This window comes from Carassius auratus, chromosome 43 (assembly GCF_003368295.1).
Source record: "Carassius auratus strain Wakin chromosome 43, ASM336829v1, whole genome shotgun sequence".
Classification (NCBI taxonomy): domain Eukaryota; kingdom Metazoa; phylum Chordata; class Actinopteri; order Cypriniformes; family Cyprinidae; genus Carassius; species Carassius auratus.
The window spans coordinates 6,097,276-6,123,549 of NC_039285.1; the positions used below are offsets into that span (position 1 = coordinate 6,097,276).

Below are 26,274 nucleotides of genomic sequence, written 5' to 3' on the forward strand. Positions count from 1 at the left end.
AGACATTTATTGTAACTGTTGGATCTCTCATTCTGACGGCACCCATTCACTGCAGAGGATCCATTAGTGAGCAAGTGATGTAATGTTAAGCTACTCTGTTCAGATGATGTTATCTACATCTTAGATGGCCCGAGGGTGTATAAAGGGGATTTTTTTTATTTAAACATTATGCAATGCATTGTGAAAGAATGTCCCCCATGCATTTGTGTCGTCTATCTTTGTCATTTTATTTTCAAGACATTGAGAAACATATGAAACTTTACCAAGAAAAGAAGAAAAAAAAAAACTGTATCCAGTCACTTGTAGCATAATGCATGTTTATTTTTTTCCCTGTAGCATTCAGCAGCAGTTTATAGAGAGTGACATGATTCTGTAGGACAGCAGTGGCCTCAAAAATAATACAGTGACTTTAAACAAAAGTGCTCTGCATTTAAATAAAAGATTATTTAAACACTGCTCTTATAATGCAGTGACTCAGGCTTGTGAGAAGCTGATTAGAATTGCAGGTCTCTCTTAAGGTTATATTTAGTTTTCTGTATCAGAACTTTATTACATCGTTGGAATCAGTGAATTTAATTACAATCATTATTACAGGGCTTAGTCACCCCATTCCTTCTGAAACATTTACATTGTCACCTTTAACAGAGAAAGAGCACTGAAAAAAAGACATTCTCATGTGTCCATAGCAACAGAAGCGCTTGCAGGACAACAGCTTGCCTGTTTAATTAAGCTTAAAGAAGAACTTAAGCCATTCTAAAAAGATACATAATGTATTTTCTTCCAGTAAAATGCTAAGGTTTTCTTATTCTTTTACATCCATAGTGATGCTTACATAATGCTGATCATTCTGTAGCATCTCTGCTTTGTTTAGTGATGCCATGTCCAGTCTTATATTGCATTACTTTTTTTTTTTTTTCAAGTCAACTGCAGCTGCATTTATTTCATTTAAGGTAAAATACTTCAAGTGTTTTATTACTTGAGTAATTTTTTTCAGGGTTATCTAAACAATTCAATTATAGGTTATATAAGGTTTTCAATGGAATTATAATTGATGCAGATTACATATCAGAGGAGTATTAAATAGAAATGGACATATGCAATGTTTTTTTTAATGTGTTTGATCTAAATTAAATATAATTTTAATACAGTGGGTGTATATGTAATTACAATATTATTATTATATAATATACGAATGTGTCTATTATCTATTAAATTCATTAATAACAAATAAATGAATTATTGTTAATATATTTTGATAACAGCATTGCGAACATTATTAAAATTAAATGGCTAATAATATTTAATCTGACTTCTTGGGTTTGAACTTTTAATATTAAAGGGGGGGTGAAATGCTATTTCATGCATACTGAGTTTTTTACACTGTTAAAGTGTTGGATTCCCATGCTAAACATGGACAAAGTTTCAAAAATTAAGTTGTATGTTTGAAGGAGTATTTTTGTTCCAAAAATACTTCTTCCGGTTTGTCCCAAGTTTCAGAAAGTTTTTTTCGAGTATGGCTCTGTGTGACGTTAGATGGAGCAGAATTTCCTTATATGGGTGCTAAGGGCAATTCTCCCGGAAGACATTCACTGATCAGAGTTTATTTTTACAGAGCATCAACGGAGTTGTGAAAGTGTTTTTGTTTGTTCCCTGCATTTCGAAGATGCCTGTTTTACAAACAAGGCCCAGTTTGACGTCGGATTTGCACATCGTTTATTTCTTAAGGATAATGCAGTCCCAACGAAAAAGGGTCACGCTCGTGATTCTTTAGCTCCGCCCACACGTCACGCCTCCAGGTGCTCGTGTTTTTCCGGGAAAAATCGGTACAGACTATCTTTCTCTTATAAATATAATAAAACTAAAGACTTTTTGGAGTTATGAAGGATGCAGTACTACTCTATAGGTACTCAAGATTAACAGGAGATTGAGTGAAAACGAGCATTTCACCGCCCCCCCCCCCCCCCCCCCCCCTTAAGGACCTTTTTTCACAGTGCATTTGTTTACAAAGAAAAATAATAAGAGGAAAGGTGGCCCTTTGTTAACCCCAAGTTGTAAGTGACATTAAATTATTCAAGAGTATGCTAGACATATTAAGGAGATTTAATAAATATAAGAAAGAATCAAATAGTGAACAACTGCTTTTTCCCCTCCATGGGGTACAAATGCTTGTCCTGTTATTTAACTTTTAGCAGTCTTACACGCACACATGCACATTTTTGTTTCAGAACAAGTACATTCCTGTCTGCTGGCAAAGGCACGACTGTCATTCTCAGTGGACTTAAAGAGTTTAGTTATGTAAGGGATCACTCATTCTGTCACAGTGCAAATGGAGATTTATATCAGGGGATGAGACCTTTCTGCACAGGTCTGCTATAACAAAGAGTTTTTTTTATTATCTGGATTTCGAGGAGGGCATATCAGTAAGCATTTTGGGTTTGGCCCAAGGTAGAAATAAACCATATTAGAGGATTAGTCCCTGATTTGAGAGTTGACTGCACTGTTAAATATCAGCTTTTTTCCTTGAGACGCTGTTTGTCAAACACATAAACTTAAAATACAAAAGACACAGTGCAATGGAACAAAACTTTCTAATCAACAGAAGAGCCAATTTTTTTTCTCTGAGGTCATGGAGGTAAAGGAGAACACTATTTATTTGCGTCAAACATGCAATTGATATGGTAAATTTGCTGCAGTGCAGCGAAATGTGGCTAAATGTGCTTGGCAAACCACTATATATATTTGCAAAGGAACCTCCAGCACATTTCTTTTTCCTTTAGACAGAGAATTGATCTTCAGTGCGAAAGGTTATAGCTTATATAAGAGGCCAGCTTGGACCAGTAGATTGAAGGCTTTTACAATGACGGGGCCTTCAGAGTGTTTGCAGTTGCCAGAATGTGAGGAAAGCATGATCAGCAGTGAGCTGAACTTCTTCTGAACTCTGTCCCCTTCTGGTTCATTACACATAAAGGCCTGATGAAGGCGACTGGAGACAGCCATGGCATCACCTACTGGCAAATGAAGATGTTAGGTTCAGACCTCTACGTTTCAGTGTTACTTGCTGGACTGTGACATTGCAAAAAAACTCTAGTGTTTTTTGGGGAGCTTGACAACATGAGCAGCTGAACGTCTGTTGTTCTGTAAATTGGAAGCCAAGAAAATCATATCTAAATTTGGCCAGTTTATGCTAAAGCCCACTTTAGTGGCCTGTGTGGGAACACAGAGAAAGCAGCTTTTGCATTTTGTTATGAAAAATTTTCTGATTCATAAAAGTGAAATCCAGAAACATTCGTGTTACATAGTATAACCTGTATCTTCATGCAAAATATACATGTACATGCAATAAATCAGTACCATATTGGTTATCAGTCTATATTAGAGATTTTGTTTGGTTGATTTTCGATTTTTCCTGTTTTTTCATTTGTTAAATTTGCCCTAATATAATGCTCTTTTAAGTTAAAAACAAATAACAATGTAGATAACTCAAAAATCAATCTTTTTTTTCATACTGTATTTTGTGATGCCTAAATTCAAATTTATAAATTGTTGTTAAATTATTATTTCACATTTTATGAATGTTGAACCTTTTCCTATCTGGTTTAAAAAAGAATTAATGTCCCTGTCTTATAGATTACTTCTCTTTTATTTCATTTAATAGCAGACTTCCCGAAATATAATTAGATGTATTAGTTTGACCTCTATCACCTTTCTCCTTGCTTAAAGGACAACTTAAGTAAAAAGTGACAAAGCTTACCCCACTCTTTCCTATCTAAAGGTTAATGCACTCATTACTATTGATGATCTCCTGTTGTGACTGTCTTCATTACATTCAAAATGAGTCTCCTTCCTCATAAAGATTGTGAATTTCCCCCTTCTGTGAAACCTGAGAAGTTTGTTTTCCTCTCTCATTGAAAACCTGCTAATCCCTCTCACTTAACACACTGTGAATATAGGGGCCTTGTGACCATGACCGAACCTCTCCACTGGCAAGGCTGAGTGGAGAAGATGACATATTCTAATAGATCCTCTCATAAAATTTAAGAGACAGAGTAGAGTGCGAACCCATCTGTCACCCTTTGGACTGACTGCATAAACAACGGGCACAACTTCAGAAAGGTCACGCACTTGCAGTAGATGTGTGACATCTGTTGTGATATCACATGGACTCTTTCTTTGCTTCACTTTATCTCTCTTCCATGAGAAGAGCTCTTCTGGATTCATTGCAGGAGTCTATTAAAACTCTTAATCCTCATGCATGACGTTATTAGAGTATTTAAACACATGCAGGCAGCCTGAGATGTTAGGTTATGATTCACATAGAATGAAAAATCACCCGATGTGGACTGTATTTTATTTTGAATTGAATCGAGAGCCTAGCTGTGGTATATTAGGGTTAGAGTTTTGAAAGGTTACTGGTTTTATTCCCACAAGAATGATGCAAACACCATTGTGCCCTTGCGGAAGGCACTCAAACCCAGATCCTCCAAGGAGATTGCCTCAATAAACATCATGGCACTGTTCAGTGGAGATATTGAGGGAAAGTTATGTAAATGGATTCCACTGAACCTGGTGCGGTGCTTTTCTGGAGATTATGTTCTAGATTATGTTATTAGTTCTGGTTCTAGTTGCTGATTGGTCAATCCAAAGTTTAATGTCAGGGTCTATTTCTAGAAGAAGAAGTATACTAAAAGGAACAGTCCACCCAAAAATCAAAAGTTGCTAAAAATGTACTCACCCTCAGGACAGCCACGGTGCAAATGAGTTTGTTTCTTCATCAGAACAGGTTTGGAGAAATTTTTTATTACATCACTTGTTCACCAATGTATCCTCTGCAGCGAATGGGTGCCATCAGAGTCCAAACAGCTGATTAACACATCATAATAATCCACAAGTAATCCATGTGACTTCAGTACACCAATTAAAATCCAGTGATGTGAAAAGCTGCGGCCATAATTAGGATGTTTTTTTAAACCATTGCTTCCAGCTAAAATACATGATGTGACAGGACAAGAGAGGAAGGAATTTTTCACTGGAAGAAGCGTTATTATGGATTATGGACTTATTATTTGACCAGAAGTGATGGTTTAAGGTTAAAATGCCTTGATGGATTTGTTTACTATAAACATACTTCTTTTTACTTAATACATGTTTTTTAATTGATGGACTGGAGTCGTTTGGATTACTTGTGATTAATTGTGATTTTTATAGCTGTTTTGGATTCTGATGGCACCCCATTACTCCAGGAAATAATTTTCAGCAAATTTGAATTAGAGCGCATTTAAGAAAATTTGGTGCTCCATGTGTCTTTGCTTGGACTAAAATTCCTCATCCATAACTGCTAGTTCCTTTCCTTACCCTCACTGTAGTGAAATCCCACAATGCTAGATTGTCTGTTCCCTCTGCGTCCCCAGTAGTCCATCTAAGTGACTATCTTTGCCCTCCAATGTGAAAGTAGAGGCTGCGTGCCGACCATTCAATGCTGATTGCATCAAGCTGTGGACAGCTGACTTGGCAGCGAGGCACTTGCACACACTGTTTGACTTTCTTTGTCATTGGCCAGCCTGTGGAATAGTTATTGTTTAATTGAGGGCCGTTGGACAGCTCATCCATCACAGATGTTAATCATATCAAACGTTCGCACCTCCCCGAGATGCTTCTACGCTCCTCCGTTTCCACGGTGACGGGTACCTAATAAATCTAAATATGGTAATCTTCTCTAATTTCACCCAGATCCACCCTCCGCTGTAAAATGAGCATGTCGCCACTTAGATAGGCCAGCCAATATAGAAATAGAGTACCATAGCACACACCATTAAAGTGTGTAACCATGTAACACAGTGTAAAGTCTGTAAATTGTCTTGACACCTCATGCTGGAGCTGTGCAGAGAGAGAGTTATACGTAGATTAAATCTCAAATTGCACAATTGTTATTTGATTATGAAGTGACGAAAGTCAGCAGTCGCTTCAGCCAGGCTCTTGCTTGTAGTTTGTGGCACCGCTGCGTCGCTGTGAAGCACCAGAAAGCAACTGACAAGCCCTCCTGCAGCTTGCATTAATTCACTGTCATTATGATTTGATTTCACATTATATCATCTTACCATAGTTCCTTAAAAAAAATTATTTCTATCCTGTGGAGTATTATGGGATCAGTTTGAGTTCAATTGGTGTCTTGAAGACAACACTTATAAGAATTAGAGGATAGTCTTACCCTGGTCATTAAATTTAAATTATGCTTAAAGTGTAAAACACTCTCATAAACTTCATTTTAAAAGAGCAATTCATCTAAAAATTTAAACTATGCCATTATTTAAATTCTTGTGCCATTCTAAACTTGCTTGACTCTCATCTGCAGAACACAAAAAAAGGTTTTGAAGAGTTATACTGGTCATTCCTTTCAGTTGCAATTACAATTAATGGAGATTGAAGCTTTCAAGTGTCAAAAAGGACACAAAGCAAAGTAATCTAAACATGTTCCATATGATTTGGGTGCTATATACTGTATATATACTTTTTCTGAAGTGGTATGATAGCTTAATGTAAAGAAAACTGACCAAAACTATTCTCATTGTTCAACTATTGTTGTCCTTAGGGAAGAGTTTGACTCGTAACCCTAAGGTTGTGGGTTCGAGTCTCGGGCCAGCAATACCATGACTGAGGTTCCTATTGAGCAAGGCGTCGAACACTCAACTGCTCACCGGGCGCCGCAGCATAAATGGCTGCCCACTGCTCCGGGTGTGTGTTCACAGTGTGTGTGTGTGTTCACTGCTCTGTGTGTGTGCACTTCGGATGGGTTAAATGCAGAGCACGAATTCTGAGTATGGGTCACCATACTTGGCTGTATGTCACTTTCACTTTCACTCTTTTTTTCACTTTTAACCAACCACATCGAGCTGGATCAAATCATGAATAAATCATTCAGACAACAGATTCATTAAAAAGATCAGAGGCAAAGACCGATTTGTTCACAAACCGAAACTTTGAAGTGAAAAATGAAAGCCTCACTGTGGATTGAAGCTTTCAAGCTTTAAAATGATGCAAAAACACCATCATGGAAGTGGTTAATATATCTTTATGTGCTATATTTTAAGTCTTCTGGAACCATATGATAGCTTTGCGAGACAAAAACAGATAAACATTTTAGTTGTGCCCTCACGACTGTTAACCATCACATCTATGAGTTGAGAACTGGATAAAACAAAGAATGAATCATTCAGAGAAAAGATTTGTTGAAAAGTTTTATAAAGAGATTAGTTTGTGAATCAAGGGCAGGAATTTCAGTGAATAATGACTTAAAATCCAGTCACACAAAATTCACACAAGGCTATTGAATGGCTAGAGATTTGAAATCTAGAGCTTGACTATGGAACTTTTATTGTGGTTAGGTATTTTTGAAGCTCATTATTAAAGCCTCACTTCCTTAGAACAACAAAAGGGGGAGTTAATAATGACAATATCAAACAATGTTTCAAAAATGATAAATAATGACAGAATTTGTGGACGGACTGTTCCTTTAAGCCACTCTCCTTTTACATCACATCTATGATTTTCAGATTGATACAGACTCTCTCAGCCGTCTTTAACAAGTCAGTGTGGCGAGACATGCCATAGTCCCTGCTGAGGGGCTGAAAATAGCACCATGTTTTGCGTGGAAAGGCTCGGAAGAACAGGATTGGGTCCTGGGGAGGTGTTATGGAACCGGAGGGACTCACATGACTAATGCCGACAAGAGAGATGTCACAGCAGGCCCGTTCACACGTCTATATCAGCGCCATTTTTCAGCCTATTTTTGGTTATTGTTGTCTCACAGCTGGCTACACATGTGCACCTGCACACACAATGCACTTCAGCAGTGAGGAGGTGACAGGGGAAGATATACTTCTTTTCAAACAGCCTTCTCTCTCTTGGTTTATTCCTTTTTTTCCTTTCTCTTCATTCTAAAGAATCCCACTGATGAATGGTTGACGATGGTTGAGCACTGAAATGACACATGAACTCTTTCCCCTGTAGCCTGACACGGACTGAAGCTATAATGAAGGAAAAGTGTTTGTGTGTTTAATAATGGGGGGTATGCTGAATCGTAAGTGCACGTCGCCTAGTGATGAGAGGAATTAGAAGTCATTAAAAAAACCCTCTGAACTCAGTCAGGGGCTTTTAACATGCAGCCATTAGTTTGCATAATGCGACGACACAGGTCGGTAAACAAGAATATCTTACATCATCAACTGTGTAGGTTGGTTATCTCTTCTACAAGCGGCACTCAACAATCCCTCTGGGTACAGTAACAGCACAAAACTTTGTTAAAATAGATGTCTACACGAATGCATATCCAGCTGTGCACAAATCAAATGTAAATGGGTCGTGCGGTAAATGTTCAATAATAGCTATTTACTGACTGATACAAAAGCTGCATGGCTTTCGTTCGGTGGTCTACATCAATAGCTGAGAACTGTATCCATTTGAAAGAGATTTATAAACCCAAATTATAGGGTTTGCAGTAATGTAGGTAATGCTTACAGGATAACACTTAACATATCCGAATGTAAAACTGCAATGAATTAAAAATAGCTGTTTGTTTTGTTTTAAATTAAAATGTATTCCCGTAATGGCAAAGTTTAATTTTCAGCTTCATTAACTCCTATCTTCAGTGTCACACGATCCTTCAGAAATCATTCTAAAATGCTGATTTTCTGCTTAAGAAACATTGCTTATTTTTGTGCCGCTTAATATTTCCAATATTTCCTTAATATCCAGGATTCTTGATATGTAGTTCAAAGGAAAAGCATTTCTTTGAAATATGATTTTTTTTGTATGGGTCTTTTATTAATCAAGGATACATTAATTGATTAAAAGTATTAATTTCTAATAATATTTACAGACCCTTAACTTTTGAACGTGTACCTGCCTACCGCTAATGTATGCATGAAAATCCAAGTCGATTTTCATTGTGTGAGCCGCATGTGATGTGATTGATTATGTGTCAAACTGAACACCCCTGTATGAGCCCCTGTGTGGATGAATGACACAATCTCATTTGTGTTTCTTACTGAGATTAAGAGGATTTCAGGCTGAGACCTTTCGATCTTTTAGTGTCTGATTTCAGATATTGGCCTTGGTATTTTGGTTGGAGGTGATAATGAGGAATCTGCGTTTCACAGTACCAGCAGTTGATCCCAGGGTTATGCAAAATTCAGAATTGAATAATTGGCTTGCTTTAATTAAAAGTTGAATGTTGAATTTAATTGGTTACATCCGACACAAGGTAGAGTTGAAATGACAGGAAGAGGAATCCTAGGAAATTCAATGCAGGTAATTCACTTTTGAAAAGTAAGTATTCGTCCAACACAAAATTCAGTCAGTAAATTTGATTTGCTAGTTTTAGTAAATGCAATTACCAACCAGTTATTATATCTATAAATTTTCTGTCTAATGTAGCCTGGAAATCTTCAAACGTAGTCCCCCCCCCCCCCCCCCCCCAAACACTGAAACAAGTCTTTGTCAAGCCAGCATTCAAAGTTTGCCGTTGGTTTTCTAGCTAAAATTACAGTTTTTCAGAATTCAGTTCATTTGAATTCTGCTTCTGCATAATATTTGCATCTTAAATTCCAATTAAGGAATTCTGAATGTATCACAACCATGCTAATATAAAAAGCATCATCATGACCTTTAAACATTTATCATTATATAGTATACATTAGATATTCTGTACAAATTCATAAATAGTAAAATTTATTTGATGCTATCTGCAAGACTTTTGGACAAAGAGGCTCATGTTACTTGTGTTAAGTTGGTGCAGTGATGTGAAAAGCTTATTTTAAGAGATGTTCATCATGGCAATGAGATCAGATCCTGTACTAAGAAACATGCTCTCAGCCATTTGAACACCGTAATGGTTTATTTAAAGGGTTGGGTGCACTTAAATACTGAATTTGCTTTGAAATATGTTTAAATCATATGTTTGTATACTGTGTGGTTTAAACTCACTTGGCTTTCTGTCCTGTGTTTGTTGTTAGCTGTGTGTCTCTAACCCTGCCGTCACAGCTTGTTTGGTGTTGTGCTGGACCGTAGCGCATCCTCTTCTACAGCTGATCAATCGCAGCGTCTCTCTGCTCTCAGAGATAAATGTGCGGTGCCAAGCATCTGATCCAGGTCTGGGTACTGCACAAAACTCCACAGGGGAGCTCGTCCTTTGCCCACCGCCAGACCGCTTAAGCAGTTTTGGGCATCGCTTCCCCCATGCACACACTCGCTCTATAGCCCACCCAGGCCCACGGCACCATCAGCAGACTATTGAGTGGAAAGCTGGCAAATCATGGCCCATGTGACTGCAGCTACACACGTTAGTGTGTGCGTGAGCGCGACAGAAGGGAGTTGGTGATTTTGTGGCCATGATAAAACTCCTGTCCGATGGACTAATCCTGCATGAATCAATGCGCTTCTATTGGTGCCCATTTGTAATAGGCTCTTTCAATAGAAAAGAAATCAAATGTGTCATGGGTGATCAAGAGAGACACTAGAAGCAGCTCAGAGCAATTATAGCTTGCACTTTTATGCCCAGCAGGATCAATGTGTGCTTCAGGAGATGTTTGCTGATACTTAATGTCCTTCTCTGAAACATTCAAACTGTCTGCAATATAAACTCTGCTACGTTTTCGTAAACTGAGCAGTGTTGTAGTATGCTGTAATGTGCGAATATAGTGTAATTATAAGTGTTTGTGAATGTGTATGATAAAGACAAGGAGAGAGTAACTTGGTGTTATTATAAGCAAAAAAATCTGCAGGTGTTTCTGGATTCTTAGTTTTACAAGGCCATTTTAACAAGGAGTGTAACAAGGCTGTATCTAGTTATATCTAGAGCTGTCAATCGATTTAAAAAAAATAATAAATCACATTTTCTAAATTAATCACAGTTAATTGCACTTAACATTAAAATGTATAATCATATGTTCACATTGTATCTCCAAATTACATTTAAACAACAAAAAAATATTTTTAAGGAATACTGAAGTCTTCTTTTTAAATGGATTTTTTCAAATGCATTTCTGGGAATGAGCAATTATAGCCATTCAACATTACTGTAAAACTTTGCCATCATTTTCAGCATTTAATATTAATGGGAAATACTGCCACAGTTTGGAGCATCTGATTCTTTAACAGAGAGAAAAGAAAATGCCTTTCCCCCCAGAATCTTGGACAGCAACTTTTCAGTTTCTCACCCCTCTTTCACCTCACACTGTATCTCTCTCTTCCTTTATGGCACTTTTGGCGCTAATGAGAACACTGGCTGGCCTGTTCCTTTCAACCTCCATCTGAAAACAACACAGTGAGTCCTTGCTGTCAGTCAGACATGCTTTGCTCAATCTCTCCTTCCCTTCCTGCTCGTTCACCCCAAAGTTACAGGTCACCCTAAACTCACACATTCTAATATCTTCATGATGTGCAAAGTTTAACTATATCAGCCTCGGAGAAGTTTGTGTATGTCAAAGTGTCCAGCCATGACTTCTGCTTGTGTGAACATACGTTTTTTAGGTTGAAACAGGTTTGATATGTTTGTGTCAGTGCCCAGCTGTGATCCTTCCTTACCTCGTAAGACCTTTAACATTCACATTTGGAAAGGACAGAGAGTGAGGCTGAGGTAAATATTTAACAAGTAGGCTGGGTGTGAATTTTAGTGGTATTTTAAGGACTGTCTTCCAGCCTGGCCTTTTCCCAGTATATTTAGCCTGTGGCACATCTCGCTCTCTTTCTCGGCCCATGGCACATGGGTATTAACTGATAAGCAACATCAACATCTGTTTATCTAGGCCGGAGAGACACATAGAGGAGACGCCTCGCTGGATTTGTCAGTCAGCTCAGGCTTGCATTGAACTCCAATTGATTGTCATGCAGTTGTGTGCTGTCTTGTTTCAACTTAATTATTGTGCTGTAGGTCTGTAGTCAAACATACTGTATATAGACATACTATAATGTTCATAACACAAAGTAGACATTAGAAATGTGCACAATTATATGTAGAAAAACTCAAACAGCTTTGGAACAATTAAATCAAATTATGACAGAATTATTTATTTTTTTTGGTAAACTATCCCTTTAACAGGCACAGGTGTAAGAACAACCTCTTAAATTAATTTAAATTGAGGGTCAGAGTTAAGGTGGAAAATGTAAAATTGGTCATATAAAACAAACATTTCTTAAGTGGATTGAGTGGGGGGAAAGTATACGTTAGCAAGGAAGAATTACAACAAACTTTAGTCTCGCCATTTAGCTGCCATTGTGACAATTCAGAAGCACAAACATGAGCTATTTTTAAAAACCTAGTAGGCCTAAGTTTCCTACATAGACAGCATTATAGACATGGTTCATCTGACATGAAGGCAACATTATGGTTGTGTCTCATTTCAAAGTTTGCACCCTTCACATATCACATTTGTATACACGCCATAAAGGCTGTATCATTTTAGTTTGGTAACCAATATAAAATTGACTGTTATTCCATGATTAAATGAAAATGTTACAGTAAATCTAAAATGTTACTTGTAAGTAAATTAAAAATTACTAACAAGTTGGATTCACAATTCTAATATTAGTGTGTAGGCTACTACAGGTATGTGTTTGTTGTTCTTAGTGTATTAGCTTAGCAATATGCTAACAGCAAACTCAACGGAATGTTGGACATTCTGTTGGAATGGACTTTCTTTTCTGGAAGCGCTATATGTGATTGACTTTTAACTGACCTGCTGTTAAATTTGAGCTTTCCAGTTTAGTCATTATTGATCAGTTTGGGCTGCCTTTGAGCATAACTGCCTTCAAAAGGTGGAAATATGCTACATTCTGCTTCATATGGGCCCTAAAGAGATTTTTGATTGAACTTCAGCAAAACTGGAACAAACTGTTGTTAATGTTCCAAACTGCATGTTATGAAGGACAAATTAACTCTGGTTCCGTTTAACTGGAAGACTTTCCACAACTAATGGAGATGAACCTGATCTCACTCTGCTGAGCACTGTGGATGTCTTTCACATTATTTCTGTGTTCACTTAACCGATAATGAGTTGAAAGACTCTGGGATGTTTGTCTGACGACTCGTGGTGAATATATTTGTGCTGAAGTGAGAAATGGTTTTGTATCTGGGCACGGACTGATTGGACTGGGGATTCATCGTCTTTCAGCACCGGACGAGCGTGTTAGGATGCGACGTGCTTCTGTGTAATTAAGAACATGTCATAAAATGAGTTATCATTCCAGCTCTTTTTTTACAGCATGTGTTAAGACCCACTCTCTAATCTGACAATTAATATGGTAATGAACTCCTGCCGAGCTGGAGATTATGAAGGAGATGGATGTCAGAATCTTTTGGTTACAGTACTTTTTTTTTTTTTTTTTTTTTTTTTTTTTGAGGAAGATGGGTGGCAGTTACTTTGCTCCACAGTGCTGAAGTCAGAGTCTGATATTTCAAGGCAAACACAATTAGAAATATATACAAGGGTGTTTCTTCAACTATGGACACATTTGGCACTAAACTTTTAGGGTATAATCTCTCATTAATTACATTTCACCCCTTTAAGTACACTTATTTGTAAAAAGTTATTGAGGCAACCAGTTATTTTTGGTTGTGATAAAATTCATCCTACAAATGATGATCAGTCAGAATTCTGTAAAACTGTTATAAAAAAACTTTATTAATATTTTTTATAATGAGTTTTCTTGGTTTAAGGTTGAAAAACTCTTTACATAAAAATAATCTGAAAAACAGCACAAATAGAGCCATTGCAGAAGTTCCCAAAGCCATTTAATAATGTGACATTTATATTTGAAAAAAATGTTTGAAAAAAATGCCTATAATGGAAGAAATACCCAGTAATGTGTTTCTTATCTAACAGTACTTTTTTTGAGGAAGATGGGTGGCAGTTACTTCTCTCCACAGCAAACGGGTCTACCTTGCAAATGGGTTTTTGTGCACCGGTTTTAGTGAATATTTGCACACATTTGAATAAAGTACACGCTGTTCTCTTTCTCTGGTGGATTAAGACATTCGTGTTTAACTTCTAGGAGACAAAAATGCACTCTTTGAGCGAATAACGTCTCGTCATCTCCCACGGCTCACTTCAAAGTTAAAAGTGGTCGAAGCGCTGGTGTGTCAGCAGATGCAATCCTCATGCATAATGCAGGTCCCCTTTCCATACTCGGAGGAAATGCAGCACTTCCCAGTGCTCTCCGATACTTTCTGTGTCATCATGCATTTGCAGGAACCATCACTTACACCCCCATCACAGGGTTATCATCATGGGAACAACTTGGAAAGTTGTGCTAGACCCTGTGATGGTATGGTCCAGGAATTTAAACAGTGGCCCTTGAATTGCTGTTGCCTGTTATTTAATCACAATTTGTCTGTGTCTTGTATAATTATTATACATGCAGTTTCTAGACTTTCATATTAATTGAGAGACTACACAGAATCATTTTATTTGTAATATTAGAATTTTATAAATAAAAATTACAATATTTTTATTATTATTTTTCTATAATAATAAATATTTTTCTTAAATATATAATTTTTATATATATATATATATATATATATATATATATATATATATATATATATATATATATATATATATATATATATATATATATATATATATATAAATTTTTTTTTTTTTTTTTTTATACGTGTATACGGTCATCACATGCCTATTTGTTTTTCTTCTAATGATTTAATTTTTCTCTATTTATTCTCTTGTTGCTTTCACATTTTTCATATATGGTTTTCTAATAATGCTCAGACACACTGACTCCAAACCAAAGAGGTTTTCATTGAATGTCTTTGTTTTTGTTTTAATAGGTACTCCATCTCCCCTTTCTCTGTCTTGGAGCGATGTGGCATCAAGCACCCAAAGCCCTCACCGTTTTTCGGAAACCTCATGATGTTTCGAGACGTAAGAACTTTAGTTTACTTCATAATGAGACACTAGACACATTCGCTCACTTTCTCACACGTGCACACACCTTGCACCGCCCTCTAAAAACGAGAAAAATGATATTTCTCTCACTTCATTAGATTTGTTCATTAAAAATGACTCACTGCTAATGACATCTAATGTCATGTGATTCCCAAACAGATTATCCTCTGTGCTGAATTATGTAGTTTTATGACGATAATATAAAAGTCGGACAGGGAGAGAGTGGGTGGGTTTAATATTGCAAAATTAATACTTTTAATTCCTTATGAGATTTTTTTTTTCTTAAAGTTTAATCTCAGTCCCAAACTATAATGTAGCAAATCAACAGCTACCTTGAGTACTCTCATTTCTTCCTGCCTTTAGATTAATGATAATGGTTCGAAGTGGATTAAAGGAAATAAAGGGCAAAATTGCTATGCTGTAGGGCCGTTTGATTCCAATGTGAGTTTTAAATGGATCTCCATTTGTGAACACGAAATGCCTAGATTCATCCAGCAACCAATAAGGACGAATGTCATAAAAAGGACACTTCCAGCTCATATTTCACCCAACAGTAAAAAATAAAAAAGAACAGAAAAAAAAAAACGAGACTTAACTTTGGTCCATTAAAATGTATTTTCATTAAAATTAAGGTGAAGGTTGAATAATCAATGAAGAATACAGCGTTCAAATATTCATGTTAATTAAACTTGTTGTTCTTTTTTTTAACTGTAAACAAAAAAGTCTGTTAAGATAGGGCACAAAGTACTGTATTAATATGAAGAAATGTATTATTTAACTTTATAAAGAGTCCCACTCTTGTGTTGTTCTGGTGCTGAATAGATTCTCAGATCAATATGTTACTGTCAGACAGCGATGGTTGACTGGACAGCATGTCGTTCACAACACTCTTTTCATTCTGTCTTTCTATCACACGCTTATGACAGGGCTCCCTCTTCCTTCTCTCCTTCTCTTGGTCTGCCTGTCTGTATTTCCTTATACTTCCTTTTCATCTCAATTCATGTCTTCATCGTTGTGATTAAATGGTATTATATGGAAGTGAGAAAGGTGTTAATGAATATGCATGCATGCATAATTACTGTTTTGAAGCAGGTGAACTAAAGGCATGTGCTTAAGGTTTTAAGCGTGTGGGGTTTTGTATGCTGTTGTGCAGCCTTTGTCTGTGCATATTAGTGTGTGTGTGTGTGTAGATTTGGCACACGTCAGCAGACTCAGTCTCACAAACAATGGTCTCCAGAGCATTGCTCCTTCAGAATCCTCTGACCCACTTCCACAGGCCAGCCTCTCAGCTAAATCCTGTACGTCTTCTGTGTGCAACTATATGCACATTTTGTGTTGCTGGCACTAGAGATGCAGACGCAATCCCCTCTCAAGAGGCAGGTGGCTACATTTCAGGTTAGAAATTCAGTTAGAATGCAAAAGAGGACAGGGAGATGCTCAAAGGGAGCAATGAATGGAACATTTAAAAAAACAGCATTTACTTAAAATAGTCATCTTTTTGAAAATGTATTTACTGTCTCTTTTGATCAATTTATTGCATCCTTGCTGAATATAAAAAAAATGACTGACTCAAACAGACAGAGCGAAGGATCACGGGTAACAGGAAGTGATGTAGAAAGAGCGTTTGGGATACAGGGGCAGATTGAGTCACATTTAGAGACTAGACACTAGTCTCTCGCAACCCACAGCAGCACATTATCATGACACACTCCATTACCAAATACAACACTCACAGACGTGGGATTTGGTCCATTTAAGATCCTAAACAACCTAGATGCGGTTCCTCTCTCTCTTTCTCTCTGTTGCCAGCGCACATGCACACACTTGCTTTCTGTTTATCCATAGGGGACGTATTTGGAAAACAGGATTTGTCACGGTAGTTTAAAATAAAAAGAGCTACAGTATCTAGAACGACTTTAACATTAACAACATAAAGCCGCCTGCCCAGTGTGTCAAGACTATTTACAGAATCTAAGGTACAAAAAGAGGTCATTCATAAAGGTTATAAACGTATTAACAGAAGACCACCCATGTTAACTCTGTTTTAATAGATTTGAAAATATAATTTATTCCTGTGATAGCAAAGCTGAATTTTAGCAGCAATTACTCCAGTTCACAGTGCAGCATGATCCTTCAGAAATCCTTCTAATTTTCAGGATTCTTTGATGAATAGAAACGGTTATTTGAAGTGGAAATCTTTTGTATAATTACTTTTTTTTCTTTTAATTAATGCATCCCTGCTAGATAAAAGCATTCATCTATTTTTCTTTCTTCCAAAAAAAATATATTTTTTGTTTTGAATTGTACTGACCCCAAAATGTTGAGCTGTAGCACATATCAACACCTATTTAATATTTAGCAAGTTGGCCATATGCAAAAACATTATCCAGTCATAACAGATGTCAATTTTGCATAGTGTATAGAAGTCTTACATAAAAACAAAATAAGGGTCAGAGAGAAGCAAAATTCTCATTAAAAACTAAATGATATCTGATGCATTTTGGAAACAAAACTAGTACATAGTGCAAGAACCAATCAGGTTTCAGGATTTATAAGCAAGAGTCGGGGTGCACAGGTTTTTTTGAAAATTTGAAATCTTGAATCTTAAATCTTGAAACTGATATGTTGCATCACGTGCCTTTGTGGAAGAAATTATTATTTGAAATTGAAAAGTTTGCAAGGTTCATGGCACTGAATCTTTGAAAGGTATCTAGAGTAGCACTTAATTGCTTGATACTCGAGCAGAATTGTATATTTTGCTTTGTTTTCGGACCAATATCTCTAAATACTTCTGGATACTTCTCCATTGACTTTCACTGTATGACCCATAAAATATAGAATAGAATAGAATAGAATAGAATAGAATAGAATAGAATAGAATAGAATATTTCCCTTTAATTGTCTTTCTTTCGCAGATCTATCCTTAAAATTGCATATCCCACGCTGAACGTCTGCGTGCATGACTCTGAGTGACCTGACAGATTATTAGCAGCCGAGACAAAGAGAAGCAGCACAGTGTTCAGATCTGCGCGGAGGTCAAGGTCATACATGTGCTAGAAAACAACTAAAAGTGGCTAATCTATTTAAGAGAATTCCAGCAGGATCGCTGACTGTCCACTTCAGTCAGACCCGGCATTATTGATCGTATCCATATGAGGCAAATCCCCAATGAAGCCAAAGGCAGAAGCAACTAATTTGTTTGAATTGAGCCTCCTGTTAAACTTCGCTAGAGCACTGTTAGATGCACGAGTGTGACAGAACAGTAATAAAAGGCTGAAGGAGAGGACATCAGGATGGAAGGGCACACACTCCACTGCTTAATGCTCACTGAGGAACAAGCGCGCACACATACAGTATACGACTAATGCCCATCAGGGAGACTGCAGGAATGGTGGGATGAAGAAGGGAGGGCAGGCGGTTTGGTGACAGCACCGTCGACTCCTTCATTAGTACAGACAGCAGAGCCACTGGCTGCCATGCATACCAAACTAGCACTCTTTGTGCTTTTTATGTGTGTGTCTGTGCGTGCGTTTTACAGTCAGCAATTGATGTTCATTGTTTGCTTTGTTGTGTGTGTTCATAATATATATCCCACCAGCCTCAATAAACAATGCAATCTCAGCAGCCTTGTGTGCAATGTTTAATGTTCTTCGATTCGAAATAGGGGTGTGATAATATTCCTGTTATTGTGTTATGGATATTTCAGGATAATATTCTCAGTAGACCTCGATAAACCTTGAGAGAGCCAAGCGCAGTCAGTGTTTTTGCTCTGTACTGACCCCTACTGCTAGATAAGTGCAGTCACTCAGCGATGCCATACCTGCAATAGCCTCAATTCACGTAGTTAGCGCCTTTTAGGAGTCATATAGACCGATCTATATTGTTGGGGGCTGTCTTATTCTTTTTAGACAAACAGTTGGTGGTATCCAAGAAAAGATTGAGCTGAAATAAATAATTGCATTAAACTACATGATAGCAAAGCTGTGCAAATGTTTGAGAATGTGCTAATCTTGGAGAAAGTGCCCACCCTCTGAGAACAAAAGGATGCAGGTTCATCAATTCAGATATCTCTTATTCAGAATATTAGAATGTTTTATTCCACAATATATATAAAAAGAATCAATTAAAAAACTGTGGCAAAAAAAACTATGTTATTAAAGTCCCTGTTGTTGTCATGTACTATACAGGTGTCCCAATATTTTTATCCGTATAGTGTATCTCTCCAATTTCTTTCTTACACTCACTTGTTTAACTTTATAAGTACTTTATTAGCAAAATGCAAATATTTGGAGCAGAATATATATAAAGGTGCATCTCAATAAATTAGAATGTCGTGGAAAAGTCAAACTCAAATTGTGAAACTTGTGTATTAAATAAATGTAATGTACACAGACTGAAGTAGTTTAAGTCTTTGGTTCTTTTAATTGTCATGATTTTGGCTCACATTTAACAAAAACCCACCAATTCACTTCTCAACAAATTAGAATACTTCAGAAGACCAAAAAAAAAAAAAAAATTAGTGAATTGCTGGCCTTCTGGAAAGTATATTCATTTACTGTACATGTACTCAATACTTGGTAGGGACTCCTTTTGCTTTAATTACTGCCTCAATTCAGCGTGGCATGGAGGGGATCAGTTTGTGGCACTGCTGAGGTGGTCTGGAAGCCCAGGTTTCTTTGACTGCCCTTCAGCTCATCTGTATTGTTTGGTCTCTTGTTTCTCATCTTCCTCTTGACAATAACCCATAGATTATCTCAGGGGTTCAGGTCTGGTGAGTTTGCTGGCCAGTCAAGCACACAAACACCATGGTCATTCAACCAACTTTTAGTGCTTTTGGCAGTGTATGCAGGTGCCAAATCCTGCTGGAAAATGAAATCAGCATCTTCAAAAAAGCTGGTCAGAAGAAGGAAGCATGAAGCGTTCCAAATTTTTTTAGTAAATGGTGCAGTGACTTTGGTTTTCAAAAAAACAACACCAATGGACCAACACCAGCAGATGACACTGCACCCCATATCATCACAGACTGTGGAAACGAAACACTGGACTTCAAACAACTTGGGCTATGAGCTTCTCCACCTTCCTCCAGACTCCAGGACCTTGGTTTGCAAATGAAATACAAAACTTGCTCTCATCTGAAAAGAGGACTTTGGACCATTGGGCAACAGTCCAGTTCTTCTTTTCCTTAGCCCAGGTAAGACACCTCTGGCGTTGTCTGTGGTTCAGGAGTAACCTAACACTTGTTTCTTTTATTCAACTTTCTGTTAACATGCTTGGATACAGCACTCTGTGAACAGCCAGCTTCTTTGGCAATTAATGATTGTGGCTTGCCCTCCTTGTGAAGGGTGTCAGTGATTATCTTCTGGACAACTGTGAGATCAGCTGTCTTCCCCATGAGACCATTTTTGAAGGCTCAGGAAACCTCTGCAGGTCTTTTGAGTTGATTAGCTGATTGGCATGTCACCATATTCTAATTTGTTGAGAAGTGAATTGGTGGGTTTTTGTTAAATGTGAGCCAAAATCATCACAATTAAAAGAACCAAAGGCTAAAACTACTTCAGTCTGTGTGCACTGAATTTATTTAATACACAAGTTTCACAATTTGAGTTGAATTACTGAAATAAATGAAATTTTCCAGGACATTCTAATTTATTGAGATGCACCTGTGTTTAATGTGTGTGTGTGTTTGTGTGTGTGTGTGTGTGTGTGTGTGTGTGTGTGTGTGTGTGTGTGTGTGTGTATCACAGAATGTGTGAACAAGGTATTAACAGAAGTAAAATAATAATAACAAATAAATAAAATAAAATGAGTTGAGTTGTGTGATATTTCATTGTTAAATCTGATTGTTGAGGATGATGTGAAACTTTGGCAGTCTCCAAAGTGAATCATACCACATGAGTGACTTGTAAATTCTGCACTGAATGTTTTCTAATGTGCTTTTATACTGACACATGGGTTTTCTGCTCTTTCACAGGGTTTCCTTAAGCCACAATCTGACCTAATAAAGAAATATGGACGAATTTGTGGGTAAGTCTCCCTGGATTTTTCTCTTACTGTTATTGAAGTGCCAATTAAATTAATAAATTAAATTTGATTACATTTACGTTGTTTCTTTGTCTTATCTGAGATTGATATCTGAAAGAAAGCATTTTTTATTATCCGGGGAAAGCTTTTGTCAAAAGCATTAATGATCACAAATATGTGAAACCTATTTGTTTTGCCAAGTGTAACATGAATGATTTCTCATTACCCCCTGTGGAATATAAATTAATTTTTTTCCCTGATTATTTCTGATGAAAAGTGCCGTGCACGATTGCTTTAGTCATTTCCACATTTAAAGAATTATTTTAATGCAAAAGCATCTGTGTATAACACCCATTACACAGGAGGCCCTTGTTAACAGTCCTGTCTTTCATATTCCGACAGTATGAACCACTCACGGAGTGCCCAGTGTCCTCTAATTTAGTTTTAATATGGCCTGCTTCTGAGAGGCCGACTTCTCCTCGAGGGAGATCAAAGCATCAAGTGCCACGGGGCTTCCTGTGTTTAATATGAGCAGAATAGATGGGAAGAGAATCAGAATGACGCTGGTTTTGTGTGCTTGTGTGCGTGTATGTGTGTTCAATGGGATCCAGGGGTTCTGGATTGGGCGTCGGGACCGGAAAAGGGGATCTAATTCAGAGTCGTGTGGATATATGTCAGGAGACATTACGACATCTTTCAGTTAGAGTAATCCAAGAGGCTGAGCTTCTCGCCAAAATCAAAGGGCTTTGAAATACATATCAGTGCTCTGCATGCTCCTTAAAACCCTTGTCGGTTCCCGATGTACAAACCATCAGTCATCTAAGTTCAGACGTTTCGGCGCATTGCAGGAGTGCTCGATTTCAAATGTGCAGAGGGCTTGCAAACGAAGGTGTGATATTATTTTTTGCTCTATCCAAAAATATCCCTTAGATATGGTTTGAAAATATCTTGAAATGCCTTCTAACCAGAATGCATTAATGAGATACCCTAAAGTTAAAGAGACCATATGGGCTTTTCAATGGCTGGCAGCTAAAGAACAGTTTGTTTAATTGCATATACAGTGTGAATTGTCTCTAAATAAAAATTACTTTGTATCATTGTATTAATAAATTTGAATATATTTCTCATAAACATATAGTATGATTTTGCAACTTGTCATAATGAGATTTTCCCAAATATTTCCAATTTCTCATAATGACTTATTAATAAATTATCTCATAGCAATGATCATAATAATATTAGTGTATGTAGAATCATTCTCAGAATGATATTATTAGTGGTAATGAGATGCTAATAATATTAGTATTAATTAGTATTCTCATCATGACAAACTGTATCCTAATGATGATAAGCTTTATCATGAGTTAGTCAAGTCATAACTGTGAGAATTTTAATAAATATGATAAAGATTTTTATATTTAATAAATATAAAGGTAGCACTTTATTTACAGTCCTGTTCCTCATGTACATACAATGTACTTATTATAGTAAATACAATAACTATGTAATAACTAGGTACTAACCCTGAACCTACCCCTAAACCTAACCCTAACCCATGTAGTTACCTTGTATTACCAGAACTTTCTTAGATAAATGCACTATAAGTAAATGTACTGTAAGTACATGCACTGTAAAATAAAGTGCAACCTATATAAATATATAATAAATAACATTCTCATAATAATGACTTAGTTACCAGTATTAGTTGCACATTATTTTACAGTATGTGCATTTGTACTTAGTGTACATACCTAGGAAAGTACTGATAATAGATGGTAACTTCATGGGTTAAATTAGTTTTAGGCCTATTATCCAGTTACTGTAATTACTAGCATAGCATGTACATAAAGTGCTACTAATAGTAATGTAATGTAATAAAGTGCTAGATAATAGTATTATGATAAAATTTCTCATTACTACAAGATATTAGTATTAATAGTATCTCCTAAAAATGACATACGTTCTCATAGTAATGACTTACTGTATTAGAATAATGCTAAACATTATCATGAGTTAGTTAAGTCAAATTTTAGCAAATATAAAATCTCAGTTATAAGGAAATTTTACATAAAAATGACTATGCATCTCATAATGAGAAGCTTTCTCATTATTATGGCTCAAGCATCTAAGTCATTATTATGAATAAGTTTCTCATTATAACTTACAGAATCATATTTTTTACTCTGTGGCAGAAATGGGCTTAGTATTGTTCATTGTTGGTTAATGATACCTATTGTTAACGACTGTAATTGAACATTAAACCATTAGAGTGATCATTTAATGTTTTGCATTACATTAAAGATTGTTACCAAATCTTTAGATATTTTTTTTAAACTGGAAAACATTAATAATTTTCTTTTGCAGTGTGAGCGATATATCAGTCTGTATTGCACGTGAGAGACTTTCACACAGCTTTTCGGTTTGCGAACAGACCGCCGGCGCAGATGCATAGATAAACCAAAACATACTAATGAGATCAGCGTTTTATAGGTCACTTAGCTGCAAGCTTAATTAAACTCATCCTGCTCCTAGAGCCATGTGGACTGCCAATGTCAGCTTCATTAGCACAAGATGATATGAAGAGAGTTTTACAGTAGGCCTACAAAACTGACACTGGAACATGAAATGAGAGTACAGTCAATGATAAGAGTGATCTGTCTCTGCTGTGTTTGCCTCCAGCTGAGTCCCAGCCGGGCTTAAATGTGCTTTACAGCCACTGGACACGGTAATGAACTTAAGCGTAGCCTTCTGCTGGAAAAAAGGAGCTTCCAAAAGCTTGTCTGAACTAGATCAATGGCTTTAGATATTTGCCTAAAAGCTTTCATATTCAATTATCGGTGCCTAATATGGGTGTTTAATTATCTGCTTGTTTCTTCAATTTCCTGTGAATCTGATTCTCAAGAGGAAAAAAAGGGAAAATGACAGGAAGTTGCATTTGAGAGGAAGGTGGTGTCTCATGCTGGTGCATGCAGGGGCACATATGTGCTCACAATCCTCCATTTCACAGCGTTTGATGGTATAACCTCGCCACATCTCTGCAGTGAAGGCTGCCATGCGTGACTACAAAAAAGGAGCTAGCTAGCAGCCTCATCAAATTTCTCTTTACTGAGCTGACCTTGACACACACACACACACACACACAAACACACACACAATGTGTCAATGATATGAAGGGAAGACGGTGTCTATGGGGTCTGCAGCCACAGATGTGCTGCTTTATCCCTGTGTGAATGTGTCCTTTGTTCTTTTGTCTCTTCCTATTCCCCTGAAATCTGACTGGTGCTATCTTATTTATTCATTTCATCTTGTTTGTTTGCTCTGTGTGTGTGTGTGTCAGTTATTATATAGGCCGGCGGCCTATAGTGATCATAGCAGACCCAGATATGCTCAGACAGGTGATGGTGAAGGAATTCAATAAATTTCCCAACAGAATGGTGAGTGATACTACGTTTACAGTCTAAAATTAAATACACACACTCAACAATTCATCTAAAGTTGCATTATTAAGCATACTCTATTTCTTCTTAATGAGTTTTTAATTAGTTGTTTTTTACTTGCTTTTGAGTAAAATATATAAAACTCCTTAAAAAGGAAAAGCCAGATTGCATAAGATATTAAGACTTGTTTTCAGAGCTTTTGGAATATAAGTCAGTGATGTTATAAAACTAAACTTAAAATCATTTTGTTAATTGAAATAAAATAAAGTATAAATATTAGAACTTTTTGAAATAAAATATACACTTTCAGAGTTAAAGCAGTAAAATTACTTAAGCACAAAACAAAATTACTAAAGATATACATAACATGGAAACAAAAATATTATAAAATACTATGTTTTAACTGTTTTAATTTAAATTTTTAAATTGCAGGTGGAGTAAAACAAATGCACTAATTTAAGATACATTGTCTGAAAAACATACCTAAGGCAACTTTATATTTAATGCAGTGTTGCTTCTCAAGTAAATTTTAAGGATATTTATTAAACTGGTTAATAAGACAAATACTCAATAAGAATGTATACTGTGTGTGTGTGTGCATGAATTTGCATTCTCTTCTAGCTTTGCAATCTTGATTTACATTATACATTTTGAAATAAGTAATAAATTCATAAATAAATATAAATTCATAAAGCAAAAGAAATGTGCCACATTATAGCAGACATTGGACATTGATGTTAAATGGGTCTGGAAAATAATACACTTACACAACTTTTTTTTTTTTTTTTTAGTTTTCTGTTTTTATTACATTTAGTTTGTTTACATATAATATTATACGCATGGTATCTAAAAATCAATTCATGCATCATCTGTCAGAGTTTCCCACTTGTAAATACGACTTTGCTTTATCATTCATGTGCTCAAAACTCATTATTACGATATTTTCGGTTCAACTTGAAGGCCGTCAATTCCTGATTGATGTCATCACATAACTCAGCAATTGTTTGTCAACATCATAATAATTTATGATTGCAGACATACACATAGCATCTTCCATAAATCATAAAATCAGCTAAATCAATGACAGGGTGGGTTTGATATATTACTTGCACTTTTTCCTGCAGTCGATAGGATTTACTGTATGTAGGTGTGTATTTGTGTGTCTAAATCAATGCTGAGAGTGCACGTCATGTGAATGATAAGGTATTGGCAAAAGGCTCCAGAGCTTTGAACTCAGTCGGTTCAGGGAGGTCAAAAACTAATGATCACATGACTTATGTATCAAAGCGGAGTCAAAGGTCATGAGATTGCCTTGCTGCTGGAGCGGAGCCTGCTGGGTAAACCATTATGGCAAGGCCAGATCAATACTGAGGCCATGTACACCACTGGGGCTTATCAACTACCTCTTGACCTGTTTGTGTGCATGGATGTGTACTTTTAAATGTACAACTTAAAGCACATCTACAACCAACAGTGGGAGAAAACTCATAAAAGGAGAATGCCATGGCACTAATAAAACAAACAAATAATACGCGTTGGCAGCCGTTAGCACAAATATCTACACACAAGATCAAAGTCGGCCCAGCACAAAGCTCTGCCACCTGGCCTTAGTTTCTGCACTAACTTTTAGGCTAACAACCTATGCTTAGCCAACTCGGCGTACAACAATAATGAATCGAGGGCAATTATTTACGTAGATTAACCAAGACGAATCCATGTAGAGCTTTTTATAAACACATTCCGACAGTTTGGAGTCTGAGAAATGACTGTGGTTAATCTGTTAGTCTGAAACATTCTCTATGCAAGTATGGAGATGCATATGCGAATGCAGACGGGTCCCATTGTATATTTTTTGCATT

At 36.6% G+C, this 26,274-nt stretch overlaps 1 protein-coding gene across 2 annotated transcripts in view; it reads left to right on the forward strand.

Moving 5' to 3' along the window:
- Positions 1–26,274, forward strand: part of LOC113061548 (thromboxane-A synthase-like) — a 53,216-nt gene that overhangs the window by 2,557 nt on the left and 24,385 nt on the right. For both annotated transcript variants that reach the window (XR_003278379.1, XM_026230735.1), the window contains exons 3-5: positions 14,840–14,933; positions 20,929–20,981; positions 24,316–24,412. Coding sequence is in view for 1 of the 2 variants with exons in the window: in XM_026230735.1 (XP_026086520.1) it covers positions 14,840–14,933; positions 20,929–20,981; positions 24,316–24,412 (244 nt within the window). In the remaining variant the exon portion in view is untranslated. The remainder of the gene's footprint in view (positions 1–14,839; positions 14,934–20,928; positions 20,982–24,315; positions 24,413–26,274) is intronic.